The sequence below is a fragment of the Erinaceus europaeus genome, chromosome 10, assembly GCF_950295315.1.
Source record: "Erinaceus europaeus chromosome 10, mEriEur2.1, whole genome shotgun sequence".
Lineage (NCBI taxonomy): Eukaryota > Metazoa > Chordata > Mammalia > Eulipotyphla > Erinaceidae > Erinaceus > Erinaceus europaeus.
This window is the reverse complement of record NC_080171.1, coordinates 614,221-634,931: the sequence shown is the minus strand read 5'-3', so window position 1 is coordinate 634,931 and position 20,711 is coordinate 614,221. Positions and strand designations below refer to the sequence as shown.

The 20,711-nt window shown below is 46.5% G+C and overlaps 1 protein-coding gene across 4 annotated transcripts in view; it reads right to left on the bottom strand.

Moving 5' to 3' along the window:
- ECPAS (Ecm29 proteasome adaptor and scaffold) overlaps positions 1-20,711 on the bottom strand; it is a 119,306-nt gene that overhangs the window by 19,807 nt on the left and 78,788 nt on the right. For all 4 annotated transcript variants that reach the window (XM_060199017.1, XM_060199016.1, XM_060199018.1 and 1 more), the window contains 15 exons: positions 20,201-20,363; positions 19,586-19,758; positions 18,593-18,694; positions 15,571-15,694; positions 14,116-14,261; positions 13,661-13,715; positions 12,473-12,587; positions 11,796-11,864; positions 9,789-9,906; positions 9,164-9,331; positions 6,830-6,909; positions 6,127-6,232; positions 4,776-4,823; positions 3,407-3,528; positions 2,248-2,398 (listed from right to left, as the gene is read on the bottom strand). In XM_060199017.1, the coding sequence (XP_060055000.1) occupies positions 2,248-2,398; positions 3,407-3,528; positions 4,776-4,823; positions 6,127-6,232; positions 6,830-6,909; positions 9,164-9,331; positions 9,789-9,906; positions 11,796-11,864; positions 12,473-12,587; positions 13,661-13,715; positions 14,116-14,261; positions 15,571-15,694; positions 18,593-18,694; positions 19,586-19,758; positions 20,201-20,363 (1,740 nt within the window). The remainder of the gene's footprint in view (positions 1-2,247; positions 2,399-3,406; positions 3,529-4,775; positions 4,824-6,126; positions 6,233-6,829; positions 6,910-9,163; positions 9,332-9,788; positions 9,907-11,795; positions 11,865-12,472; positions 12,588-13,660; positions 13,716-14,115; positions 14,262-15,570; positions 15,695-18,592; positions 18,695-19,585; positions 19,759-20,200; positions 20,364-20,711) is intronic.

Genomic DNA, 20,711 nt, shown 5'->3' with positions numbered 1-20,711 from the left:
AAATAGTGTGTAAGTCTAGCGAGTCAAAATGTGTCTGATTTCTCCAAGCCGACAGTCAGTCACTTAACTGTAGAGACAGCACCTCTGCCAGTGAAAAATTCAAGACAGAAACTGACGAAGTGTGGCCAGGAGGCAGCAGCACCACGCACAAGGATTCCGGTTCAAGCCCCGAGTCCCCACCTGCAGGAGGGAACTTCCTAAGTAGAGGAGCCGAGTTGCGTCTGTCTGTCTCTGCAGACACTGTCTGTGCTGCAGGCATCTGTCTCTTTACCCCTCTCTGTCTCTGTCTCTCACCCTCTAACAGAAAAGAAAATGGCCACTGGGAACAGGCACGGAGCCCCAGAAGTAGGCCTGGGGACCAGAATGGAGGAGGGAGAGAGGAAGGGAAAAGAAGTGAACCCAGCCCGGCTCTAGGCAAGTTATCTCGTCTTCTGGGGCCTCTGGCTCTCCAGTCACTGGGTGCAGAAGAGTCTAAGTGGGTTTGTGCTTAGGCCGTAAAACCTTAAGGAATTTATTGAACTAACTTTACAAAAGGGCTTCAAATTTGCAGTATTTTCTTCTAACAACTGTGCTGCAGGGTCGATGAGCAATGACCAGACCCAGCAGGTCACTGAAAGTCAGGTGCACGGTGCTCACGTGAGCAGCACACATGCTGCGAGGGTTCTCAGGCCCTGGCAAGGCTACACACATGTCTGCGGAGTGCTCCATGATCTTCTTAGATAAAACTGGCAGCAAAGTGAGACACACGGACGTGGACTGCCTGGTAAGGCTGCTAAGTCTGCACTAGAATTCACATCGCCTCAGTACCTAGTGAGACATGAAATGGAAACCCGCAAAGGGATAAGTCTACTGACTGAAAAAGAACGTGAGCTGAAGCAGCAGCCAGCGGAGAGAGAGAGGGGCGGTTATAGGAGAGTCTGGGCGAGTTAATAGGTAAAGGGCAGCGGCTCGGCTGGCAGAGGTTCCTGACTCCTTCCTTCCTCTCGCATAAAATTTCTTTCCTCTCTTGTAATAAATAATATGACTCTTTAAATAATTAAGTAGTGAACTGCGAGAATATACTCAGCATATATAAACAAGAACCTGAGAGTCCTCATAAAGACAGACAAGTGTGAAAATATACACAAAGACAGACCTGGGTAGAAAAGCACCATTCACAGAAGATGCAGAAATGGCTGAGACGGCAGAAAATGACAGCGAATGACACTGACAGCAGGAAAGTGTGATCAAAACAATGAGACTCTCAGCAGATGTGCTACAGAGAGACTAGGATGTAACTACCGACAACACAAAAATCACACACTCACTACCACCTCATGATAAAACACGACACAGCGTTGAAAAGGAAGGGAGAGACAGACTTAAATACAAACACACATCGTTCAAACACTCTTCCGCTTGCAGGACACTACTCTCAAAGTACTATGCTTTTTGTTTTTGTTTTATAGTCTGTGACTACAAAGTCTAGAAGAAAAAATAAATACTGCTGAGAGCAGTACATTGGACCACAAGGAACTCTCTAGGGAACGACTTTCTGTTCCTAGGATTAAGCTTTCATAGTAAATATATTTCCTTTGTAATTCAAAAGGAAGACTTCAATCATAGGCTGTCCAGTTAGATCTGAATGCAGAGTAATTTTAGACAATTTCAAAGTTGACACACAGGGGCCAGATGGTGGCACACCTGGTTAAGCACTCACATCACAGTGCACAGGGACCCAGGTTCAAGCCCCTGGTCCCCACTTGCAGGGGAAAGCTTCACAAGCAGTGAAACTGCTGCAAGCATGTGTGTGTCTCTGTCTCTCTCTCCCTTGCTCCCCTCCCCTCCCAATTTCTCTATCCAAAGCAAAAATAATAATAAATATTTTTTAAGTTTAGATACAAATCTTTCCTATTTATTAAGCAGGAATCATTCATGGAAAGCCTCTGAAGGAACTGACCTGCCTTTTAAATAATATAAACAAAAAGTGTTTTAAAACCTTTAGAGTTAAAGCATTTGGGGGATGAGAGTGTGATTTTAATCCGATCCACAAACCAGTGCCCCTCCTAGGAGGCCTCTCCACCCAGCCCGTCCGGAGCACAAGCAAGTGGAAGGCCCAGCATTTGTGGGTAACAGGAGCCGAGCCCTAGATCGGTGAGCAGACCTGCTGGTCCCCGAGGCGGCTATGAGGCCTGAGGGTCAGGGTGCACCTGAGGCCCTGAGTGGGCCTCCCTTCACACGCACACAGCGCCCGTGCCCTCGGCTCACCTTTTCTTGGTCCGTAGCCCGGAGGCTCAGGTAGTTGAGGACCTGGGGCTCCAAGACACTCAAGGACTCCAGGAGGGCCGGGATGAGTCTGGGCGCGTGCGGCTGCAGCATGGCCCCTGCACTCTTGCTGATCTTCACGAGGGTGTTGATGCTAGGACACACACAGCACGTCCCGTTACTGGGTCCTGTGCCCTGCACGTGTGCTCGGTCTGGTCCCCAATGTGCTACTTCACACGTCCCTGCCCCTCCCCGGCGCAGAGGCAGAAGCTGGGTCGTTTCCAGGCTCGGCTTTAGTTTGACAAGAACTGCTGACGGTGCCGTTGTGAGGCCCGTGTCTCACCAGCACATCCACGGTGAGCGAGCGCCTGCCTCTGCTGGGCAGGGAACGGTCGGGGCTCGGGCCTGTGTGGCCTGAACAGCCACCATCAGGCTCCTGCCATAGAGACCCAGGGCCACCAGCGAGCGCCACTGAGCACAGCAGGGCAGTGCCCCCCATGGGATCACTGCTTTACAGATACTGGGTGGCTTCTTAAAAGTAGCTTGTCTTCCTCAGCGATTTAATTATGAAACAGTGCTGATAGTACTGATTAATTTTAAAAGCAAAATAGAAATTGAACAGTTCAGGGGGGCAGGCGGTGGTGTAGAGGGTTAAGCGCAGATAGTATGAAGCGTAAGGATCCCAGTTCGAGACCCCCGTGCCCACCTGCAGGTTTCTCTGTGTCTCTCTCCCTCTCCACCCCCTCCCCTCTCAATTCCTCTCTGTCATATCTAATAAAGTGGAAAAAATGGTCACCAGGAGCACTGGATTTGTAGTGCTGGCCCTGAGCCTCAGTGATAACCTGAGACAAAAAAAGAAAAATAAAAAATAAAGAAATCGAAAACTGAACAGTCCAGAACTCCTAGACTGCATTCTCCCAGGCTGTCAGAAAGGCCATGGCATTTATTGACATGTTTTCCTATGCAAAAAGTGTGTCGTGACATCCCTGACAGCCCAATCATTCTAAAACAGAAAAGGGGCACAGAGTAGAATCTAACAGCACTGCGGGCACGCACCAGCCAAGCACGTGCACAAGCCGCACCCACAGGTGGGTCCTTGGGTGTCTCTCCTTACAGGAGGCCCGGCTTCTCGCTGAGGGTCAGGTAGATGCCTCCATGTTACCTGAGAGCTCGGACTTCCGCCACAGGACTCATCACTCCCGTGTCCAGGAGGCAGGGCAGGAGCACGGCGATGGTTCTCTGGCTGGCCGCTCCCTTACATGGGCCACACATCTTCACGCAGACCTTCATACAAACAGCAGGGGATCAGTGACACCAGCCTCCCGCTCATCAGAACACTAACCCGAGGAAACACTTCCTTCTCCCCAGATTCACAAAGTGAGCCCACATTCTATGATGCTGTGAGGAGAGACAGGAGAATGCCGTCTGCAGCTGAGTTCTGTTTGCCAGCAATAAAGCACAGAATTTGATCATATACTTTAAGGGAAAAAAAAGCAGTGGTGCATCTAGTTAAGTGCACATAATAACATGCTCGAGGACCCAGGTTCAAGCCCCTGTTACCTACCTGTGTGTGTGTGGGGGGGGCCCTTCACGAGTAGTGAAGTCGGTCTGTGGTATCTTTTTCTCCCTCTCTGTCTCCCCCTCTTCTCTCTCAATTCTATCCAATATAGTAGGAATTAAAAAAAAAAAAAAGAACAGAAGGGAGGGGGGAGGGAGGAGGAAAGGAGAGAAGAGGGGAGGGGAGGGGAGGGGAGGGGAGGGGAGGGGAGGGGAGGGGAGGGAGGGGAGGGGAGAAGAGGAAAACGGCTGCCAGGAGCTGTGGATTCATAATGCTGGCACTCATATGGGATATATATATATATATATATATATATATATATATATATATATATATAGTATTAATACAAGGAAGGATGGGAGAAGGAAAGAGGAAGAGAGGGAAGGGGAGAGAGAGGGAGAGAGAGAAAGAACACACCAGAACACCACTTTGGCCCATGAGGTGCAGATGAGAATCAAGTTTCCAAGTCCAGAGGCTTCCTCAAACCCCACTATTCATTTTTTTGCTTTCTTTCTTTCTTTCATTTTATTAGTGACTTCACTATCCACTTTCTAAGGATTTGTCTTCCAGCTGGTGACATAAGACACAATACCCAGCGAGCTGAGACCGCGTGTAAGAAAGCGGCGGCACCCTGTGAGCCTGCCGGGGCGCGGCTGAAGTGTGCGGCGGTCCCTGGTAAACGAGAGACCGGCGCCCAGGGGAAAGCTCGCTGCAGAAAGAAGGCAGGTCAGCACACGAGCACAGCGAAACCAAGAGAGAAAGACAGGCGCCACGTGGCGGAAGTGTCTAACGCAGGACCTTCAGGGCCGAGTAGGAGAGGCCAGAGAGACACCGTGCTGACCACTGGAGTCCAGACAACACACCCAGTCTCACTGTCCAGAACAGTGGAGCGCACGTAACGTGGAGGCAGTTCTACATGAAGGAGCGGCCTTGACTGTCCCACTAACCTCCAATCTGAAGTGAGAGGTCTCACCTTGCTTAGAGTTTTCAGGGCTAGCTCTGCGGCTTTTCGTACTGACTCCTGAAAATCAAAACATTTTGAGATCACACAAGAGTCTCGTTCAAGTACTTCACAAGGCATATGTATCTGCCTTTAGTTCTACACAGATTATTAGTGGCTGTTGTTTTCTTAATCTTACTTTCAACATCAGGTAGAAAACAAACAAACAAACAAAAAAACGTTTCATAAGGCTCTTTGCCCATCAAGGAATATATTACCATGCTAAGCTTTCGAACTAACTGTGACCTACTGCAGCCTTATACAAGCCATGGCTATCAAGTGTGATAGTTCAGAAACTAACCACAGCGTGACAGCACGCACAGATCTGTGAGAGTATTCCACAGATTTTTAAAAACTTCTATGAATAAAGCACAAAGGTAAAACTCAAGTGTCGAATTTTAATCAAAATATCTAGTAGTCAGACTGCCCAGGGAAAGCCTAGAGGAATCAAATTTGGGAATGACTTACCCAATTTGCAAAACCATAAAAGTTCTTATTCTGGATTTATTTCAAAATTGTTACTGGTTTGTAATCAGTAGCACAGGATTTCTACTGAAGCTCATGTAGTGACTGCCTTTTAAAACAGTGACATAAATCCAAATCGAATCTGAAGATGACCTGGAAGCAGCCCAGGTGGCCAGCAACAGGTGAGTGGCTGAGCAAGTTGTGGCCTAGATATACAATGGAATACTACTCAGCTATTAAAAATGGTGGCTTCACCGTTTTCAGACCATCTTGAATGGAGCTTGAAGAAATCATGTTGAGTGAAATAAGTCAGAAACAGAAGGATGAATATGGGATGATCTCACTCTCAGGCAGAAGTTGAAAAACAAGATCAGAAGAGAAAACACAAGTAGAACCTGAAATGGAATTGGCGCATTGCACCAAAGTAAGAGACTCTGGGGTGGGTGAGGGGAAGAATACAGGTCCAAAAAGGATGACAGAGGACCTAGTGGGGGTTGTACTGTTATATGGAAAACTGAGAAATGTTATGCATGTACAAACTATTGTATTTACCGTTGAATGTAAAACATTAATCCCCAATAAAGAAATCAAAATAAATAAAATAAAAATAATAAAGAGAATGGGTAAAAGGTCAAAAAAAAGTCTGACTAGCCTAGCAACTTCAAACACATCAAGACTAAGCCTTTGGTAGAAAACAGTGTAAAGACTGACTGGATATTAAATGTTAAACTACTTAGCATAAACATTTAACAATTCCAGCTTAAGCTATTTTCTTTCTAACCATGATCTGATATTTACTGAGCATCATAGTGCAGAAAGTTTAAGTTATTCTGTGAATCAGTGTGGATTTATTCAATACCTTTATATCATCTTGTACTCTAAACAGAGTCTCCCAGATTTCTGGAAGTTTGTCAATGATGTCGTCTAGGGATCTTCCCCTCAATAAATCGTTCAAGGCTAAACAGCTGAAAATAAACACCTTGGTTTCAAATACAGAATCAATAAATTTCAGTATTTTAGTCAAATCATTCATGTCAAGTAATAATATGGATTCTGCCTATAATTCTAATTTTTTCCCAAGACAACAATGATTATTCTCTTCTCAGTTTCTCAAATATGCCACAGGCATAGAGCAGAGACAGTCACCTGTTGTTCCCACAACTACAGTAATCTCTTTTAGATATGACACTGGGCCGTCAGAAAAGTCATGACACAGTTTTGCAAAGAAAAACAAAGACTTTGTGACTTTTCCAACAAAGACGTACACCCATAGGCCCTGTACACTGCCAAGTGAACTGTACACTGTACATCTATGAAAAAGGCCACCTTAACACAGTTATGAAAGTAAACACATACAGATATATTATGTATACATATAAGTTTTAGGACTTTGGCCACTGGTTAGAACTTAAATAGTTACTGTTAACAGTTTAACCCAACCAGAAATATGTTTTTGGGAGTTTCAACTTATTCCTTTGGAACATAGTATAAGACAAGGAAACGAAGGAAAACAAATTTAAGTTGTGGTTTACAAATCTGATATTTCCAATAATGAATGGTACCTGGATTCTCGAACTCGCCACATGTTGCTGGTAAGGTTCTTAACCAAATCGTGAAGAATTTCCTTCAAATACTTATCAACCTAATAAAAGGAAAAGAATAAAAATAAAATAAAAATAAAAATTTCACATCTATGAATAAGCTGTCTTATAATGATAGTGAACAGCTTCCTTTTCTGTTTTTTTTTTCTTCCCCTTTAAAGGTCTATTTACTGATTATTAATAAAAAGATGGGGGGGGGAGAAGACCACTTCTCTGGCATGTGTGATTTTTTTGAAATATTTTTTTATTTCCTTTTGTTGCCCTTGTTGTTGTTTATTGTTGTAGTTATTGTTGTTGTTACTGATGTCGTCATTACTGAATAGGACAGAGAGAAATGGAGTGGAGAGGAAGACAGAGAAGAGGAGAGAAAGACAGACACTGCAGACCTGCTTCACCGCTTGTGAAGCGACCCCCCTGCAGGTGGGGAGCCAGGGGCTAGAACCAGGATCCTTATGCCATCCTTGCGCTTGGCACCATGTGTGCTTAACCCGCTGCGCTACCCCCCAACTCCCTGCCACTGAAGGGTTTTAACCTAGGAGGGCACAATCCCATTTGGATTTTAAAACCTTCTGCTGCTCATTAAACAACTGAAGCCAAGGAGTAGAGTGACAACCTCTCTACCAGGAAAGGAGTGAGTGGTTCAAGTGATGATGTGGAAAGAGAATGAGCAGAATCTGTGACTGGATTCAAGTGGGAGTTAACAGGTTAAGAAAGACAAAACCCAGGTTGGGGTGGATTGCATAATGGTTATACAAATAGACTCTCATGCCTGAGGATCCCAGGTCCCAGGTTCAATCCCCACACCACCATACGCCAGAGCTGAACAGTGTTCTGGTTTAGAAGGAAAAAAAAAAAGACAAAAACCAAGGAAGATACCAAGTTTTCTGAGTTGATTAAATTCTTTTTTAAACTCTTTTTTAGCTACCAGGTTCCAGATGCTACCAAGATGCCAAGTGGACTTCCCTGGACAGACGACCCCACCAATGTGTCCTGGAGCTCTGCTTCCCCAGAGCCCTGCCCCACTAGGGAAAGAGAGAAACAGGCTGGGAGTGTGGATCCACCTGTCAACACCCATGTTCAGCAGGGAAGCAATGACAGAAGCCAGACCTCCCACCTTCTGCATCCCACAATGACCCTGGGTCCATGCTCCCAGAGGGATAGAGAATAGGAAAGCTACCAGGGGAGGGGATGGGATACGGAGTTCTGGTGGTGGGAACTGTGTGGAACTTATCCTATAGTCTTGTCAATGTTTACATTTTTTCAATAAAAAAATAATAAAATACAAAAAATGAGAAAAAAAAAGAAATTTGAAACCATAGTAAAAAAAAAAGGACAAAGAGGGAAAACACATAGTGAAACGTGGACTGGGTGGTGTATTGCAGCAAAGCAAAGGATTGTGGGGAAGAGAATCTTTGGGTCCTGTTGTATCAGGACCTAATGTGGTGAGAGTGATCTGCAGAGACCTTCACAGGGGGGCGAAGACACTGCAGTGCCCACGTACCAGCATGGCACTGTGAGCCAGTAGCTCCCCCAATAAAAATGGTAAAATAGTAAAGGTGGGAAGCGGGTGGAATATGAAAGGGAAACAGAAAAGAGAAGAAGACACATGCAGCCCTTCTCCACCCAGTTCCCCAACACGTGCACAGCCTGCACGCAAGCGCCGTTCTGTCCTCCCCACAGCGTGCAACAGCGGGCGAGGCGCCTGCTGACATTCAGCATCTCCTGGACACAGACGCACTGTGGGTCCTCACGCATCACACAGCCGCACTGTCATGGTCTGCATTTCTGAGATTTCAATAAATATACATAAACTGCCTCCAGGGTTATTGCTGGGCTCAGTGCCTACACTATGAGCCCATTCCTACTAGACGCCATTTTCCCCATTTTTGTTGCTCTTGTTGCCATTGTTGATATTGCTATCGTTGTTGGATGGGACAGAGAGAAATGGAGAGAGGAGGGGAAGACAGAGAGGGGGAGAGAAAGACAGACACCTGCAGACCTGCTTCACCGCATGTGAGGCGACGCCCCTGCAGGTGGGGAGCTGGGGGCTCGAACTGGGATCCTTAGTCCTTGGCGCTTTGTACCACGTGCTTAACCCGCTGCGCTACTTGCCCGGCCCCCCCACCCCAGAGATTTCAATAAATACTGCCGTGAACATCTTTAATACTCTGAGAGAAGGAATAAAGCAAAGGATGAAAGAAAGTCTGCTTAGACAAATAACATACCACCTGGATGGGAAGAAGCACTATGTTAACCCTGTGTGGAACCCAGGGAAACTTGAGTGCAGACACTTGCCATTGACTTGTCAGTGACCAAGGCGTTCCAGATGCTCGTCATGGCCTGTCGAATGCCGAGGTTGGGATCGAACTGATACCGATAAAGACGAGGAACCAGCTGAGGTAGGAAAGGAGCCAGCTGCTCTCCAGCTCTGGTCGCGATCACATTGAAGCCAAAAGCAGCACCCTAAAAAAGACCAGCAGAGCTGGAGCCATGGCATGGGATGCGGCAAGAGACCAAATACTAACTACGAGACGGGGACCGGGCTCTCCCCGGAGGCGTCCCCGAAGGTTCCAGTTTCCAGTCAGTAGCAGCAGCTGCAGAGTGGCCTAGTTCTCTGATTATACACTTGTGCAAACCACAACGCACATCTACTGTGGCTGCGTCAATGTGGCAGGACTGAGCTGAAGACTGAGTTAAAAATAGTCTGTCCCAGCAGTGGTGCACCTGATTGAGCTCACATGACGGCGTGCAAGGACCCGGGTTCAAGCCCCTGGTCCCCACCTGCAGGGGAAAGCTTCACGAGCAGTGAAGCAGGGCTGCAGGGGTCTCTCTGCCTCTCTCCCTCTCTGTCTCTCTCCCCGCTCAATTTCTGTCTCTATCAATAAGTAAATAGATTCTCTGTCCCATGATAGTAACTTACCTTCCTCGAGTTCCACATAGCATGATGGTTGGCTAAGTTCATGAATTTATACACCAGATCTGGTTGACTAAGGTCACTCGCCAGAGAACAAAGCTCCTTGTACGTAGAGAGGCCCTGGCTTGGGAACAAACACAGTGGTGCTAGTCTGGTAAGGAATTATATTACCAACTATATTACCAATTATATTATCTACTAGGACATCTCATATTACATTTTCACTAAGCTATTATTCGTTATCTCCCTACCAATGAGAAATAAAATAAAAGAGAAGAATGAACAGTCGCCTAACTTACTATCAACAAGGTCTGAGAGAAGAAACATGCTCGCAGCTCCAAAGGAGAGGAGTCAGCGACTCTTCACTGGTTATGCCCAGTCTCCCTCCTAGTCACTCCAGCCACCTGATGACAATTGCTGTGCGTCCTAAGTCTTACGAGCTAGACAACTCTAATCCCAGGAACCCCTTTGAGACCTGTTGTTTTTCTTCTAAACAAATAACCCTTCATCAGGTAACTTCTCATTTGTATTATTTGTTTTTAAAAAGTAGACATCTGTAACAACTTGGAAGTCTACAATGGAAGCAACTTTCTGTGTGATAGGTGAGCTGCTGAGGGACATCAGAGACAGAGCTGTTTCCTGCCGTGAGTGGCAGGGAAGCAAGGCCCCGGTGACACACAGCAGGCCAGAGCACGGTGCAGCGCACCTGAGGACTGTGAGGGAAAGGACAGCATAACACAACAGAGCAACTATGGGGAGAGAGTTGAGTCTCAGAAATTAAGTGCTAAGTTGAAACCAAAGGTAAAAACACTTGGTGTGCTTTCCTGTTTTTCTTTCTTTCTTTATTGGATAGAGACAGAAAGAAATTGAGAGGAGAGAGAGAGAGCTAGGGATGGAGAGAGGCAGAGAGACCCCTGCAGCCCTGCTTCACGGCTCATGATGCTTTCCCCCTGCAGGTGGGGACCAGGGGCTTGAACCCGGGTCCTTGTGCACTGTAGTGTGTGTGCTTAACCAGGTGCGCCACCTCCTGGCACCATTTTTCTGCCTTTTTTTTTTTTTTAATATTTATTTATTTCCTTTTTGTTGCCCTTGTTTCCATTGTTGTTGATGTCGTCGTTGTTGGATAGGACAGAGAGAAATGGAGAGAGGAGGCGGCAGACAGAGAGGGGGAGAGAAAGACAGACACCTGCAGACCTGCTTCACCGCCTATGAAGCGACTCCCCTGCAGGTGGGGAGCTGGTGCTCGAACCGGGATCCTTAGGCCGGAACTTGCACTTTGAGCCACGTGCGCCTAACCTGCTGCGCTACCGCCCGACTCCCTTTTCTGCCTTTCAATGCAAAGCATGGCATGACAAAATCCCCAAGTGAACCGTACTAACCAAAATCTTAGGTCTGAACTAAATATTGAGCTGCTATGCCATGGTCTCCTTCCCACTCCCCAAGAACTCACGGACTAGGAGCTGAAAGAGCGACTTTCAGTCTGAGGTCTTGTGGTCCCTCAGACCAGACCACCATCAGTTCATGGCTAGTCGCAGAGTGGTTGCGGTGTGTGAGGTGACAAAGGAGGACAAGGCTGAAGGCCTGCCCAGGGGCTCCACAGCTACTCAGGAGGCACCTCCTTCACCCTGGCAGCTGCCTCCAACCACTGGTGTCCTGTTGGCAGGGATGGTGACCCCAGGGCACATTTTTTCCCCAGAGCATTGCTCAGCTCTGGTTCATAGTGATGTGGGGGACTGAACCCGGGATGCTGGAGCTCCAGGCGTGACAGTCTCTTTGCAGAACCATTATGCCGCCTCCTCCGCCCAGGCAAATTCTTCAGTGACTTCTGACACCCATAGCCCATCTCGCTGTCTGCTTCCCAGAAAGCCAGATCCACACTATGCTTTTCGAGGTCAGTTTTCTTCTCTCACTGATACGCCTCATCTCCCGGGAAGGCAGAAACGAACTCTGTGCCTGCTCTCGTTAATTGTGTTAAAGGTGTCTGCAGCTGACCAGCAGACTTGGCACACTTACCCATCTGGAGTCTTGCCAAGGCCTCCCCCTTGGAATACCACTGTTTCTCCAGAGACTTCATGTTTCGCTCTAAACCAAAAGAACGAGCATTTTTTAAAAGCCTCAAATTTTTTTCACACCAGTATTCAACTAATTGGTACGTCACCCACCCTGCACAAAAATGTAAGTCAGCTAATCCCATCAGGCTGGGAATTTTGTGACATCGAGACCAGAATGAGCACATGCATATATGTAAGAGGCATTCCTATACTTCAGCTGCCCGGACACAGCCACGTGCCAGAAGCCAGGCCTCCTGCAAGCCAGGAACATAAGCATCAAAGTGACCAGAGCCCTGCCCCATATGCTTCAACATCAGATCAGCAAAGGCAGGCAAGTTTCTTCTCCACATAGCAATTCTCATTTGTCCAACAATCAATGCAGCATTTTTGTGATCTAGTGCTTTCAGTATTTCGAGGTTACTCAATTTTCAAAGTCAGACTTAAGTAGCAAGTTTCTAAATAGTTTTGTTTCTGAGTAGTACACATGGATAAGAATTACAATCCACAGAATAATGAATTTTGATTTCCAAATCAGAAAAGGTTTAGTGAAAAAGGAACGCTGATTTTCACTGATATGTCAGTATATTGCGAAGTGTGTCCAGTGTGTTCAGACCTTCTGAAACGCCAAGGTCACCGTACCTTTTGCCAGTCATCAGTGTCTCTACAAGAGCAGAAACCAGTTCCTGTTGATCTTGCTCACTGCCCAGCTCGTAGACCAAACCAAGACCTTTTGAGGCAACATCTTGGCTAAGTTCTACACAAAAATAAGGAGAAAAAAAAAACTATTTTAATAAAAGTTTATCTACTGGCTATGAAGTTAAATATTTTAAAAGTTTTAACATTAACCCCCCAAAAGATAGCAAAGATCTAAAAATAGTATCATTAAGTCCAAAAGATATCAAAGACTGAAAAACATGAGATTATCTCAGTAGATATAATATCAGAGTGCTCCAGTGATGAGAATTACATTCAAGGCAGGAAAGATAACATAATGGTTATGCAAACAGACTCTCCTGCCTAAGGCTCTGAGGTTCCAGGTTCAATCCCCAGCACCACCATCAGGGCTCTGACTTTTTATTTATTTATCATTATTTTTTTAAAAGCAGCCTACATCATAGGTCTGGTGAGCCTGGTGAGTGGGCAAAGGATCAGGGAGAGCAAGCCACACACAGGCAGGTGGAGACACGCTTGTGGCATCCGACTGTTTAAAAAGGAGAATTCAGCCAGGCCGCAGGTGCTTAAACGGCTCGTGAAGCAAAGCCACCATGCTGATGGGGAACACAGGATCTCTGCTGCCTCTCGGTCCAAACCAAAGAGGAAAAGGACTCAAAGCAGAGAGAGCCACAGTGCGGCACAGGAACTAGAGCTTAAGGAGGTCTCTGCTTCATGAAAACGCAGAACTTCAGAGCATGCTCTGATTAGCAAGAGCTCAGTGGCTCCCTACCATTCTTTTATGCTCATTTTGTCACAACTTAAAATACAAGATGAGGGGGTCGGGCGGTAGCGCAGCAGGTTAAGCGCACGTGGCACGAAGCGCAAGGACCGGTGTAAGGATCCCGGTTCGAGCCCCCGGCTCCCCACCTGTAGGGGAGTCACTTCACGGGCGGTGAAGCAGGTCTGCAGGTGTCTGTCTTTTTTTCCCCCTCTGTCTCCCCCATCTCTCTCCATTTCTCTCTGTCCTATCCAACAACGACAACATCAATAACAATAATAACAACAACTACAACAATAAAACAACAAGGGCAACAAAAGGGAAAATAAATAAAATAAAATAAAAAAATACAAGATGAATCAAGTTTAGCAGGCAAATCCTTTGCAAAAACCTACCATCATTTTCCGAAAGAACTGAAACAAAGGCACTCTGGATTTCTTTAAGATGCGACTGCAAGGAGGAGAGGGAGCGTTAGGATACTCAGTCTGCAAAGGATGCTGGTCCCAGGCTATCCGTGGACTAATCCATGGCCCAAGGCAGTGACAAGCCCGGGTAGGTTTCCCATTTGAAGGCAGCCAAATCATCTCCAGCTTGCACTATTTGACAAGTAAATCCAATGCACATAGTTTGAGTCCGTCCGTCCTTGCCACTCCTGACCTGACATTCTCAAGCGTAGACTCATCTCCTGTCCAGCTCATATGTCACCATCAGTCGCCACTCCATGTGGAGCTGACCTGAAAATGTCTGTGACTTGCTAACACCTCACCTTCTGTCATTTCCTTCCTGCCTCCTCTCCTCGCAGTCATGAAGATCCCATAAGCAGTTTCTGGCAGTGCTTGCCGTCACTTACCTTCACCTCCTGGTGGCTGCTTAGCTTCCTCACCAGGGAAAGGAGCCAGATGCAGGCAGCCTGCCTCACATGTGGGTTGGGGCTGGGGATTTGCTTGTTTAAGATGACATCCAACACCCATGGAACGACGTCATTCAGCGTGACCCCTGGGGGAAGCAGAGACTGTTAAAAGTGAAAATTACTTCATGACTGGTCAACAGTTTGTTTGGCTTTGTATGTTTTCTCTCTTTTCAGCCACCAGGTTCAATGCCAGCAAGATGCCAACTAGACTTCCCTGGACAGACGACCCCACCAATGTGTCCTGGAGCTCTGCTTCCCCAGAGCCCTGCCCCACTAGGGAAAGAGAGAGACAGGCTGGGAGTATGGATCCACCAGTCAACACCCATGTTCAGCGGGGAAGCAATGACAGAAGCCAGACCTTCCACCTTCTGCATCCCACAGTGACCCTGGGTCCACACTCCCAGAGGGGTAGAGAATAGGAAAGCTATCAGGGTAGGGGATGGGATATGGAGTTCTGGTGGTAGGACTTGTGTGGAGTTGTACCCCTCTTATCCTATGGTTTTGTCAATGTTTCCTTTTTATAAATAAATTTAAAAGTTAAAAAAAGAGAGTGAAATCACCCAAAGAGTTGCCTGTAAAAATTAAGCCAGCCGTTTTACTCATGTTATGATCCTAGGGCATTAGATTCTGAGTGGCGATGGTAGTGCTCAAACAAGCTATTGGAGGCTGAAGGGGCCATCACCTGACCCAGATCCCAGCAAAAGCCAAATGACCTTTCAAAGGTTGAGGTGATTTCCATTTCCAAAATGAAAACGTATGCCCACAAGTGTGAAGACTATACATGTCTAAGAATATGGAACATAAACATTCGTAACTTTGTCTTTATTTTTACTGTAAACTTAAAACTGCTCAAAAAATATTAATCCCCCTTTAATACACTATGTCTCTTGAATGAATCTAGCTGATATGGCAGACATATCTGAAAAAGATGACAAATTTTAAGATGAAATATATGCATTTTTATGTTGCTTCAAATGTGATAATGAGAAGGGAAGACAGGATAGGGAGGGGAGGGAGGGAGGGGAAGAGAGAGGGGAGGGGAGAGGGGAGGAGGAAGGGGAGGGGAGAGGGGAGAGAGGAAAGGGAGAAGGGGAGGGGAAGAGGGGAGAGGAGGGGAGGGGAGGGGAAGAGGGCAGAGGAGGGGAGGGGAAGAAGGGAGGGGAGGGGAGGGGAGGGGAGGGGAGGGGAGGGGAGAGGAGAGGAGAGGAGAGGAGAGGAGAGGAGAGGAGACGAGGGGAGAGGGGATCCTATTGCTGAGTGGTCCAGGAGGTGGCGCAGGGGATAATGCACTGCATCTTCAACCATGAGGTCTCTGCTCCTGTCCTTCTCATGAATAAAGAAATCCTTCCACAGGCTCATACTGATGCTTAAGTCAGCTGGTTGGGGACTGGGCACCTGGAGGGGGGCGATACTCTTCTTCCGTCACCAGCCAGGCGTCTCTGGCAGCCGCAGAACCAGTCCCTATCGCAGCACTGGTAATAGCTTCACCAACTGTGAACTGCAGCTCTATCTGTTTGGCCTGCAATGCAAAGAAGTAGTCACGAATCAGAGGAAGCATTTCTGAAAATCCATTTCTACAGTTTCGTTTCTCAGTTTGCTTTGCTGTCACTCTTCCACCTGGGCTGTTCTCAGGAAAGCTGAGGGCTAAAAAGTGAGACTAAGGGGATTCTGATCCACACGCACAATGCATTCCGAATCCCTGACAGAGAATCCTGTCCTCACGGCCCAGGAGGACAAGCAAGGACAGTGAAGGCACTCAGCACAGCGCCGCCTCTGGGGCTACGAGCCCTTATTTATTTTTTTAATATTTATTTTCTTTTTTGTTGCTCTTGTTTTTCATTGTTGTTGTACTTATTATTGTTATTGCCATTGTTGGATAGGACAGAGAGAAATGGAGAGAGGAGGGGAAGACAGAGAGGAGGAGAGAAAGACAGACACCTGCAGACCTGCTACACGGCCTGTGAAGCGACTCCCCTGCAGGTGGGGAGCCAGGGGCTCGAACCGGGATCCTTACGCCGGTCCTTGCGCTTTGAGCCACGTGCGCTTAACCTGTTGCGCTACCACCCGACTCCCATGAGCCCTTCTTTTAAGTGAGCCTCGGTCCACCTGACGGAAAGACAGTCCAGGAGGGAGGGGTGAAGCTGCTGAGGTGTGAGGCCCCAGCTCCGCAAAAAGAATCTCTCTCGGGTGGGGGAGACAACATGATGGTTATGCAAACAGACTCTCACGCCTGAGGCTCCTAAGTCCCAGGTTCAATCCCCAGCACCACCATAAACCAGAGCTGAGCAGTGCTCCGGTGTTTCTCTCTGTGTGTCTCTCTCTGCATCTCTCTCAAAAATAAAATAAATAAAATATTTTTTAAAATAACAATAATCTCTCTCTCATTTTTTTTGCCTCTAGGGTTATTGCTAGGGCTTGGTGCTGACACTGAAGCCACTCCTCCTATGGCCATTTTTTCATTTTGTTGTTACTGTTGTTACTGTATTACTGTCATAGCTGTTGTTGTTGTTGGATAGGACAGAGAAAAATGGAGAGAGGAGGGGAAGACAGAGAGGGAGAAAGACAGACACCTGCAGACCTGCTTCACTGCTTGTGAATCGCTCCCCCCAACCCCCCGCAAGAGGGAGCCGGGGGCTCGAACTGGGATACTTATACCAGTCCTTGCGCTGTTTAATCTCTCTACAACACTGCTAGCTTTTCACTTACTTCTACCCTTTGAAATTCATTAAATAATGGTCTCTCAAAAAGAAAAAAACAGTATTGATTCTCCCATACAGAACTATTCACCCTGCCTTTTTGAGTTTATTGTCGTAAGTGCAAATGTCTCTTTATTCTCCGCTAGTATTTATGGAGGTTCTGCTGTCAGCAGTCACACCACCAGATACTTGTTTTATCATGGTAAAGCAAAAAGTCTCTGCTTTCAAGCTAGTGTGCAGTTAGAAACTGTGCTACGTTTTAATTATAAATCCTAAAGAATCTACTAGAACTTGAAGGATCATAGAAAGTTTTTTAAGAGAAAGAAGCCACCAGGCTGCAGATGCTACCATGACACCATCTTGACTTCCCTGGGCAGAAGACCTCACCCGTGTGTCCTAGAGCCTCCCCTCCCCAGAGCCCTGCCCCACTAGGGACAGACAGAGACAGGCTGGGGGTGTGGATCCACCTGCCAACACCCATGTCCAGTGGAAAAGCAATGACAGAAGCCAGAATTTGGAAGCAACCCAGGTGCCCAAGAACACATGAGTGGCTGAGCAAGTTGTGGTATATATACACAATGGAATACTACTCAGCTATAAAAAATGGTGACTTCACCGTTTCCAGCAGATCTTGGATGCACCTTGAAAAATTTATGTGAAGTGAAATAAGTCAGAAACAGAAGGATGAATATGGGATGATCTCACTCTCAGGCAGAAGTTGAAAAACAAGATCAGAAAATAAAACACAAGTAGAACCTGAACTGAAATTGGCATGTTGCACCAAAGTCAGACTCTGAGGTGGGTGGGTGGGTGGGGAGAGTACAGGTCCAAGAAGGATTCAGAGGACCTAGTGGGGGTTGTATTGTCATATGGAAAACTGGGGAATGTTATGCATGTACAAACTATTGTATTTACTGTTGAATGTAAAACATTAATTCCCCAATAAGGAAATTTAAAAAAAGAAGAAGAAGCCAGAACTCCCACATTCTGCTCCCCGTAATGACCCTGGGTCCACGCTCCCAGAGGGATACAGAATAGGGAAGCTTCCAATGGAGGGGAGGGGACACAGAACTCTGGTGGTGGGAACTGTGTAGAATTGTGCCCGTTATTTTACAATCTTGTCGATCATTATTAAATCACTAATAAGATAAAATTTTTTAAAAAGAAGAAAATATGTGCTTTTCTAAAGTGCCCCAAGGTCTCAGAGGCGAGTGTACAGAAATGTAGATAACAAGAACCAAGTAACGGGCGGGGGAGATGACATAAGGTTCATGCAAAAAGACTCTCCTGCCTGAGCAGGCTCCAGAGCCCCAGATTCAATGCCCCATACCACCAGCAGCTAGAGCTGAGCAGGGCTCTGGTAAAAAGGAAAAAAAAAGTGAGTCTAGACTAGGAGCCAGTTAGGCCACCGGGCTGCTGACCCTACTAGGCCAGCAACTGTCTAATCACAGACCTTTACTGCACTGGCCGCTTAAAGGGAGGGTGCCTCACATCTGAGGACAAGCAAAAGACCAACACCCATCCCCCTAGTCCAAGGAGTAGGTGTCTCCCTGCACCAAACTGAGTTGCCTTGACTCAGCGATTTCATGAAAATGTCTCCTGCGGACGGTAATTCCGTGGATGCTCTGCCTGAGGCTGGGACCCAGCAAGTTGGGTTCCCGTCTTCCGGCATACAGAATCCAGCAGACAAAGTAACAGCAATCAGAGAGCAGCATAAATACCTCCACAGAATCCATCAGACCTTGCAAGAGGAGCTTCTGGTGAGGAAAGTTTCCATCCCCAACTGGAAAATACCCCAGAGTCTGGACCGCTCTCTCTTTCATCTAGATGAACAGAGGGTTCAAAGATTAAAGACAGTATATCCTAAGAGCTGGGCTCCCTCACAGCTGTCAGAATGACTCTGCAGGGGAGGCCACCCAGTTAGACTAATTTAACATGATTATGTGTGTAGCTATGGAGGTGGGAATACTCAGCCCACTAAGGGTCTCCAACTGCAAAAGGAAAGTTTTTAAGAGTCAACCTTTCCGTCACAAAGGTAGATCTGAGGCAAGAGGGCCTAGGATCCCATCAAAGACTGACCATTTTAGAAGTCTTTACAAGTCTGTCACCTTCACCTGTTTCCTCACTCAGAAAACAGAGAACACAACTGCACCTGCTTCATTTGGTCTTTTGGAGGATTTAGTTAATCAATATATGTGAAACACCTAACACACTACTGTCAATACTTCATAAGCACTCGGTTATGGTCAAAAATGATGAGCGAATCACAGCTAATAAAAGCTACACTGTCTGACCAGGAGAGTTTAAGCAGGATGATTATATTATATTATAAGCAGGATTATATTACAAGCAGGATGAGATTATATGACTTTTAAATTTGTTGTAAACTGACTTTTCGGCTCATTAACTCTTGTATTTTAAACTGCAACACTGGGATGCATAAACGTGTGTGTGTGTGTGTGTGTGTGTGTGTGTTAAAGTCTGCAAAAAATCTAAAATTAAAACCAAGCAATTAGGAGCTGGTAAGGTGTCTCAAACCAGAACACATACTTTGCACGTAGAAGCATGAGTGGCAGACTTCCCTCTCTTTTGTCATTCTTTTTCCACTTAATCCCTCCTTCACAGATAGCCATTGAGGCTCATGACTGATTCCAATCATTTACACATTTATGAATAAAAAGCATTTCAGAAGTGAAGGAAAAGAAGCAACTTGCCTTATTTGTCTCTTTGCTGGAAGGTATTCTGTTCAGTAAGCTTTCCACAAGGTGTAATTTGGTAAAGCCAGAGCCCTCATTAGGGATTGGCAGAGGACCGTTTCTGCCGATCTCACCCAGGGCAGTGCAGGCAGCAACCGCGAGAAGGGGGGACGTGCTGTCCAAAAATGAGCCTGTGGACACATGCGATGGAAAGAGAGGCGCGCACAGCCAGCTTTATGTGCCAGCGCAGCCAGCAAAACAAAATCTACGTATCTCCCAGCTGATGATCTGTTAATATTTACTCTGTAATAAAACACCACAGAAACCGAACACACAGTATTGTCCACTTTTCATGATTAAATTTCTCCACAACAGAACCATCTTTGCTATATGGAAACGTATCTTTAAAAATAAAGTGTTTTCATAATTCTTTTTCATTCTCATTATTTCTAAGAACACAGAATTTGTCTAGCATCAAGATCACGTCTAAACCACACGCATTACGGAGAAACTGGACCACCACTTAGCCCCCTACACCAAGACTTTAAACTGCAATGCTCTGAAAACAAGTCAGAGTGTGGTCAGATTCGACCTCACTAAAAATCGCAGCACCCAAGTCAGCAGGTCAATCACCTATGGTTTCTGTGGCGCTCTGAATGGCCTGTTCTTGTCCGGGCAGGAAATTGGCGTCTGTCTCCAAGTCTCCTTGCTCTGTCGGCCTCATCTTCTTTTTAGCCAAATATCTTCCTACTGTGAACCCCAACGCAAGCAAGGACCCATGCTGTATCTCTGGACTCTGAATCAAACACAAATTACAAGTCTGTCTTGCTGTCACATGGCAAGAATACGTGGAAATAACTATGGACTGAGTACGGCCATCTCCCCAGTAGACGCCGAGGGAGACCGCGAGAAGCGAAGCCCCGCTAGGACTCACTGCAGTTAGAGGCTCTGGAGCCCTAGGCACAATGCTCCAGTCTGCATGAGGTGACTCTCTTGTATATTGAAGCACCTATACGCTTTCTTCTAGCTTAATTACTCAACCCTCCCTGCACGATCACGTTTTCAAATTTGCTTGCTCCCGACCACCAACAAAGCACGGTGGACAGATCCTACTTCTAAAGCTGAATCTCCAAGTAAAAAGTAA